The sequence below is a fragment of the Sciurus vulgaris genome (assembly GCF_902686455.1).
Source record: "Sciurus vulgaris genome assembly, chromosome: 3".
Classification (NCBI taxonomy): domain Eukaryota; kingdom Metazoa; phylum Chordata; class Mammalia; order Rodentia; family Sciuridae; genus Sciurus; species Sciurus vulgaris.
This window is the reverse complement of record NC_136463.1, coordinates 182,370,550-182,378,417: the sequence shown is the minus strand read 5'-3', so window position 1 is coordinate 182,378,417 and position 7,868 is coordinate 182,370,550. Positions and strand designations below refer to the sequence as shown.

The 7,868-nt window shown below is 61.9% G+C and overlaps 1 protein-coding gene across 1 annotated transcript; it reads left to right on the top strand.

The window, feature by feature from the left end:
• LOC306658126 (intestinal-type alkaline phosphatase-like) lies at positions 1-3,520 on the top strand. The gene is made up of 11 exons (XM_079134879.1): positions 1-309; positions 390-506; positions 619-734; positions 917-1,091; positions 1,168-1,340; positions 1,641-1,775; positions 1,865-1,937; positions 2,052-2,186; positions 2,266-2,457; positions 2,672-2,788; positions 2,895-3,520. The coding sequence occupies exons 1-11, from the start codon at positions 234-236 to the stop codon at positions 3,200-3,202; spliced, it is 1,617 nt and encodes a 538-aa protein (XP_078991005.1). The 5' UTR covers positions 1-233; the 3' UTR covers positions 3,203-3,520.
• The last annotated feature ends 4,348 nt before the right edge of the window (positions 3,521-7,868 follow it).

Here is a 7,868-nt window from a genome sequence, read left to right as displayed (position 1 = left end):
GCCTCCGTCAGGACCTCGGCCCCAGGCTGGCACGGACACACCCTGGCACTTCCCTTAAGCAAGCAGCTTTTCAGTTTAGAGGACAAGGGCGGGGTCAGGGTGGTCATCAGGAGGAGGGGAGGGACAGCAAGACTTTACAGCCAGGAACAAAGTCCTCTGACTTCGGCTCAGAGAGCCTGGGCTGCAGCTGGTACCCTGGCGTCCCAGCCTGGCCGCCCACCGCTATCCAAGACATGCAGGGAGCCTGGCTTCTGCTGCCGCTGCTGCTGCTGGGCCTGAGGCTACAGCTGTCCCACGGTGTCATCCCAGGTAGGAGGTGCCCCCAGCCCCTCTCCCCGTCCCACAGGCCAGTCCCCGGCTGACCTAGCCCCCACTCTCCCCTTGGCCAGTGGAGGAGGAGAATCCAGCCTTCTGGAACCAGAAGGCAGCCCAGGCTCTGGATGCCGCCAAGAAGCTACAGCCCATTCAGACCTCAGCCAGGAACCTCATTATCTTCCTGGGGGACGGTGAGTACCCGGTGCTGGTCCACCCCCTAGCACTCACGGGCCTGGCACCCAGGGCCAACGCTGGGTCCAGACCAGCCCTGGGGCTCAGACCTGACGGGAATGTGCTCCTTAGGGATGGGCGTCCCCACAGTGACAGCCACCCGCATCCTAAAGGGGCAGAAGCAAGGCCAGCTGGGGCCTGAGATGCCCCTGGCCATGGACCACTTCCCATACATGGCTCTGTCCAAGGTGAGCACTGGGCCACCCGAGGCCTCCTGGGCAGGGGCTGGGGACGGAGGCCTCCTGGGCAGGGAAGGACCCCAGAGAGCTGGGGACTAGTTAGGGGCCTAGGGCAGTGAGGACCAGCCACAGGTCTGGGCCCAGGACTGAACGTCTGCCCTAGAGCAAGAGGAGAGTGTCTCTGTCCCCAGACATACAACGTGGACAGACAGGTGCCAGACAGCGCCGGCACAGCCACGGCCTACCTGTGTGGGGTCAAGGGCAACTATGGAACCATTGGCTTGAGTGCAGCCGCCCGCCTTAGCCAGTGCAACACGACGCATGGCAACGAGGTCATCTCTGTGATGTACCGGGCCAAGAAAGCAGGTGGGTATGGGGCTGGCAGTGGGAACCAGGTAGGCCACAGGGCTTGTGTGGCCACCCCGAGCTCTGCCACCTCCAGGGAAGTCCGTGGGAGTGGTGACCACCACCACGGTACAGCATGCCTCGCCAGCTGGCACCTATGCACACACGGTGAACCGCAACTGGTACTCAGATGCCAACATGCCAGCCTCAGCGCTGCAGGAGGGCTGCCAGGACATCGCCACGCAGCTCATCTCCAACATGGACATTGACGTGAGAAACGGGGGAGAAGAAGGGGCTGGGATGAGAAGTTATTGGAACCAAAACTTGATCCCTGTGGGCTCCAGAGTCTTTGAGGATGCAGGGAGTAAGTGTAGAAGGTAAAACCCAGAAAAGTGTGACTTAATATTGGAGCCTAGCCTAGTATGGGATTGGATCCCCAGTCTGGTGGGGGTAAATGTATACGCCAGAACTGGTCCTTCCACAAACCTGATGGGCAGCTGGGGGCTGTCGGTGAGGAGGGGCAGCAGGCCCTCAGCCCCAAGGCCACCTGCCCAGGTTCTCTGACTACAGGTGATCCTCGGAGGGGGCCGCAAGTTCATGTTTCCCAAGGGCACCCCAGACCCTGAATACCCAAGTGACACCACCCAAAATGGAACCAGGCTGGATGGACGCAACCTGGTGCAGGAGTGGCTGGCAAAGCACCAGGTGAGGGACTCAGACCAGGGCCAGGGCAGGGACCAGGGCAGGGCTGCAGGTCTCAGGGTCGTGGGCTGAGTCTGGGCTCTTCCCTCCAGGGGGCCCAGTATGTGTGGAACCGCCAGCAGCTCCTTCAGGCGTCCCAGGACCCCAGAGTGACGCACCTCATGGGTAAGACCCCAGTTCCTGCCCTGGACCCCTCAGGTGCCCCCACAGCAACGTGTGTGCATGTGTGCATGCCCCCCATCCAGCCAGCCCCTCATCACTGGCCCCCTTGTCCCTCAGGCCTCTTTGAGCCTGAGCACTTGAAATATGAAATGGACCGAGACCCAGTGCAGGACCCCTCCCTGATGGAGATGACAGAGGTGGCCCTGCGCCTGCTGAGCAGGAACCCCCGCGGCTTCTACCTCTTCGTGGAAGGTGGGTGGAGTCACCTGGCCAGCTCGGGAGGGAGGGCCGGCCAGGATCGGCTTCATACCCTCCCACTGGCCTCCTGCAGGGGGTCGCATTGACCACGGGCACCACGGGGGCAGGGCGTACCAGGCTCTGACCGAGGCCGTCATGTTCGACTCTGCCATCGACAAGGCAGGCCAGCTCACCAGCCCGCAGGACACGCTCACCCTCGTCACCGCCGACCACTCCCACGTCTTCTCCTTCGGCGGATACACGCTGCGGGGCACCTCCATCTTCGGTAGGCTGGGCACGGTGGCAGGTGCTGCTGCATCAGTGACCAGGCAGACGCCTCACACTCGCTTTCCTCACCTGTCAGTGGCACAATGACAGCACCTGCCTCGCAGGGTTCTCGCGGGGAGTTAGCTGGTGACCAGGCAAAAGGTGCCAGCGGGGCACACAGGGTGTCCGCGGGCCGAGGTCGGTGGGAGCACAGGTGCCACCTGTCCCCGCAGGGCTGGCCCCGCTCAAGGCCGAGGACGGCAAGGCTTACACGTCCATCCTGTACGGCAACGGCCCCGGCTACGTGCTCAACTCCGGCATCCGACCCGACGTCACCGAGCTTGAGAGCGGTGAGTGCGGCCAGGGAGATGGCGTCTTCTTGGGGACACGGGTGGAGGGGGAGCCGGAGGGTGGGGAGGGGGAAGGCCGCGGTCCCTCAACGCCTCTTCCTGCCAGGCAACCCCACCTACAAGCAGCAGGCCGCGGTGCCGGTGGCATCGGAGACGCACGGGGGCGAGGACGTGGCGGTGTTCGCGCGCGGCCCGCAGGCGCACCTGGTGCACGGCGTGCAGGAGCAGAACTACCTGGCGCACGTCATGGCCTTCGCCGCCTGCCTGGAGCCCTACCAGGCCTGCGACCTGGCGCCCCCTGCCGGCCAGAACGGCAGCGTCCCGGACTCGGGCCCTGCAGCTGCCAGATTCTCCCTGCCACTGCTGGGCGGGACAATGCTGCTGCTGCTGTTGGTGGGGGTCGCTCTGCCCTGACCACCCGGGTCTGCCTGGCCACACCCAGGAACGTCGCCGCTGGCTTCTTCCACCCACTGCACAATGTCCTACACCCCCACCTCCAGAGGGGCTCCGAGTTGCCTCCCACAGCAACAATCCTGCGGTAATTTATCAGAGGTGGATTGGAACTGAACTACTTCTATTACTGAGCTGCTTCCTTGCTTGTTTGCTAGTTTATAGAGGAAGAGAGGCTTTGCTTACTTTTAGTTTTAGAGGAAGAGCTTTGAGAGGAAGAAAGACTTTGCTTAGAGGAAAAGAGACTTTGCTTAATTTTAGAGAATGCTACTCTTTCAGAGAGGGTACATTATCAAAGGTCTACTGCTTCTTTAAGGTGGGTCGCTTCTTAGAGGTGCGGCAGGGAGCATGAGGCCTATGTACTACAACCTGGGACCCCACCCGGGTGAATAGAATGTCCTATATACCTAAGGCAGCCAATCGGCTTAGGATTAGCACAATTGAAGCACGCCCCTCGATACCAATCAAGAAAGAATGAGGAATATCTGTTGACCACTAGCACAAAGGAGACATTAACAAATCAGGCAAAAGTAGATCACACAGTGTTAACACTAACTATGCGCCACCTCTTGGCTTGACGCCAGCCGCCATCCTAGGGCTATCCAAACTTGTCTCTGCAATTCTGAAGGTTGTCAATCCTGACACCCCCACTTGGGCTCTTACCTACAGACCACACTGGGATAAGTCAGACTCAGACCAGGCAGCTCTGCTCATCTCAGCCCTGGACCCTCCATGGGCCGTCAATAGGGTACCTCAAGGCTGAGACACTGACACCCACAGCCATCCTGGGTGTGCTCTTGGATTCCAACCTGCTCAAATCCTAGGAAAGGGGGACCCTCCTGTGCCAATACCTTGGGGAGGACCAAACTAGGCACCAGGCATCCTTCCTCCACAGGGCCAGAACTCTGCCAAACCCAGTGTGCTGCCTTCCTTGGCTCCAGACTCCAGCACTGGGGTACCAAAGACCCAGACATGCCTGGAGCCAGGAGAGATCGCCCCTCGCTGAGCCACCTCCACACCCAAGCCAACTTCAGATGGGGCCTGCCGCACCATTGCTTACATGGGACGCATACGTGGGGCCGGTGCTGTGACTCAGCCCCTTGGGGCCCCCTGCTCCCCAGGTCAAATCCCCCAGGGAGATGAAGGAGCAGCCATTTCTCTGCCTTCCTGGGGCCTCCAACCCCTGGGAGAGAAAAAGCAATAAACTGTTATACAACACAACGCCAGTAGTACTTTCTAGAAAGATGGGCCTTGACAGTGTGGGGCCCAGGGCACATGTGGAAGGACGGTTGTGACGGAGAGCCAGGGCGTGGAACCTGTGAGAGGGCCACCAGTCCTGGCCACAGTGAGGCCTGAGCAATGCCGAGGCCTGGGATGCCACAGCACGCAGGCCCAGCCACTGCCACCCCACTCTTTCTATCAGGGGGAAAGTCCAGGCAATGTCCCAGTCCATGCCCAAGCCCCTGCGTGGAAAAGGTGGGCAGAGATGATCGCTGGCAGCTGACAGCACCTGAGTCCCATCAGAGGAGACGTCTAGAGCAGAGCAAGCTGGGGAGTCAGGACTGAGCCCTAAGCTGAGCCAGGGCCCCAGCTACAGGGACATGTGGAGGGCATCCCCTGCACCACCTGGCGCCCACCCTGCACCCAGGGCAGCCTGACCTTGGCTTTGCTGGCTGCTGAGAAGTGCTCATGTACAAAGAGAGCACCACGTGCCATGCCAAAGTGGCCGTTGGCCTGGCCCAGGCAGACTCGGGCGGCTCGACACTGCCCTTCATCTCTCGGGCCAGCTCCTGCAGGGACTCTAGGAATGACGGGGATGACGGCTGCTCACTCAGGTCCACCACCACACGCCACAGCAGGTAGTTGTGCAGGATCCTGGAGGCCAGATGAAACGGGGGTGTCCAGACCCACTGGCAGGTGGGCCACCCCAGGCAACCACCTGCCCCACCAGTGCCCCCACACAGGGGCTGGACCTAGTCTCCACCCTGCCCTCCAAGGAAGGCTGAGGGGTCAGTCCTCGTAAGCAGGGCCTCAGCCTGAAGGGATCTGAGCCCCAGTCTCACGGCAGGACACACTCCTGCTGCTGACAAGTCCCGACCCTGAGGGGTCACAGCCAGCACCATTTCCTGACTTGCCGTGGGGTGGGACATTGGGCACTCAGGACTCACTGTCTGCTGCATCAGGGCCTTGATGGGCCTCTCTTCCTCCCCAAGGAGGCCAGAGGCCAGGAGGCTGTCCCCAAGCTGGCCCTGGGCCAGCAGAACTGCAGCCACACCGTCCCTGGGAGGCATCCGCACCACCAGCCCCTGCATCCCCAGGTGAGGCCTGCAGCTCAGCAAGCTCACAGCCTGCCCAGGCTCACAGGGAGGGGAGCTTAGCACCTGAACCCAGGACCTGCACTCCTGCTCTGCTGCTCCCCACCTGCCTCCCCAGAGTGGCTTCCCCACACAGGTGCAGGTGCAGGTGCAGGTCGGGGTGGACCCAGACTGCAGGGAGGCAGCCAGGATGGAGTCTGGGGAATGTGGGGAACACCCCGTGGGCCATGTGCAGCCCCACCTGTGTGGTGTGGAGTGGATGAGCTGGGACACCTGCTGCATGTAGTCTGTGGCCAGCAGCACCACCTCCTCATCCTCTGAGAAGTCCTCCTGGAAGATCTGGTCCAGCAGCCACTTGCACTGAGGCTGTGGGCAGAGGTGGGGACCACAGAGCTGAGGGAGGCGGGTCAAGGAGAGACAACGAGAAGACCAGGGAGTCGAGGTGCACACAACGCCTCCTGTCTTTCCTTAGGGAGAGTGGCCACACAGATCCACCCCTGCTCACCAGTCTGGGCCACTCACATGGGGGGTGATCTTCTGTTGCTGCCCCAGGGTCACCTTGTGGTACGTATTGCTGACATCCCGCCGGAGGTCATCATACTCAGACACAGTGATCTGGGTGGAGACCAGAGTTGGCCTGGCCCTGCCATGCTCCCTCCCCAGCCCCCAGCAGCCCCCAGCCTTGCTGCTCATGTTGGCCAGCCGCTGCTCCAGCTGCAGGATCTCCTGGGCCTTCTGCTCCACAGCATCGGCCCCCAACAGGCTGAGCAAATGCTCCATGAGCACCCTGTGTGCAGCCAGGATCTGCACCAGGACAGGGGCCTCCTCAAGCTGGGGACAGGACCAGCCCAGACCCAGGACCAGAGGGACCCCAGCCTTCCCCGCAGCCCCATCCCATGCCCAGGCACCTTCTCACTCTCCTCGTCCTGAGCTAGGTATAGAGTTCTCTCTGGCAGCGTGAGGCCATCCTGGTCAATCTGCAGAGGGAGACATGCCACATTTCCCAAACAAACTGAACTTCCACCCAAAAGCCTTGAGAGAACTTGCCAGACATCCACTGCCACAAGCCCCAGGGGCACAAAGACTGGATTTAATCCCACCCAGCACAAAAGCTGGTCCAATTCCCATGCCAGCCAGGGGGCGCCAGGCGCAACCCACCTCTCAGCCCTCCCCTCTTCCCTAGCCATTGCTTTGCCCTGCTCAGTGGCCACTGAAGTACCCCTCAGTGGGAGGCAGGGCCCGGGGAACTTCCTGGGCAGCCGCAGGCAGCCCAGTACAGTTGTCCTAGGTCAAGGTCCCTCCCTGCTTGTGCTGTCCCTGCTTCCAGAGGACCTGAAATTGCAATTCCCGCCACTGAGCTAAACACCTCAATTATTCAGGGGAAATTATTGCCCTGAACCCGGAGCCCAGCAGGTGCTGGAAGGAAGCAGAGTTAAGGAGCCCAGCAGGTCACCGCCAGCTGTGCCCTGGATTCCAGGACCCTTGAGCACAGAGTAACCGGAGCCGGCTGTCCATTGGCCAAGTGCACAGGAGGGTGTGGGGGCAGGGGAGCCAGCACACGCAGCTGGGATGGGGCCCTCAGCAAGGACCTGGTCACATGCCCCCAGGCAGCCACAGGGGCTGTGTCCAGGCTCTGGTCAGGCTGTGTGGGGGCCCTAAGAAGGCTCCGGGGTCCTTCCTGCGCCCCCGTCCAAACGCTGCCTCTAGAACTTGGATCTGGGTCTTGGCCCCACAGAGGCTGGGGTAGCAGGCTGGAAAGCCGCCTCCTTGGCTGCCATGGGTGGAGCATTGTGGGGCACAGGGTGCCACGGTGCAAGCGGCCACCTCAGCTGGGCAGGGATGGAGGCCAGAGCGGTTGAGGGGACCCACCCACAGGCCACAGAGCCCCTGCAGGCCTCATCTGGGAGATGGCAGCCTTGGGCTTTGTGTCCTCCAGCGGAGACGCGCAGCCCCTCAGCTTCTGCTTTTGCCTCCAGAAGACAGCTCTGCAGCCCGGGGCCATCTTGGCTTCCCTGTCCCGCTTCGTCCTGAGTCAGAGGAGCAGCCCCATACACGTCCAGGGAAGGGACAGACCGGAAACCACCCCCCCTCCATCTTCCTGGCAGGGACTCAGCAGCCATGTGCCCTGAGGAGGTTGAGCTCCTGCCCACTACGCTGGTGGCCCCAGGATCCCCATAGGAAGAGGCCACCCGCTGTCCTGAGGGGTCCCAACATCCCATTCCCACCAGAGGGGGAGTGGCCTGGGCAGCCCTGGGATGAACCCGGCTTCCAGCAGGAGTGGGGCCTGGGCAGGCCCTGGTTCTGCCACCCTGGTG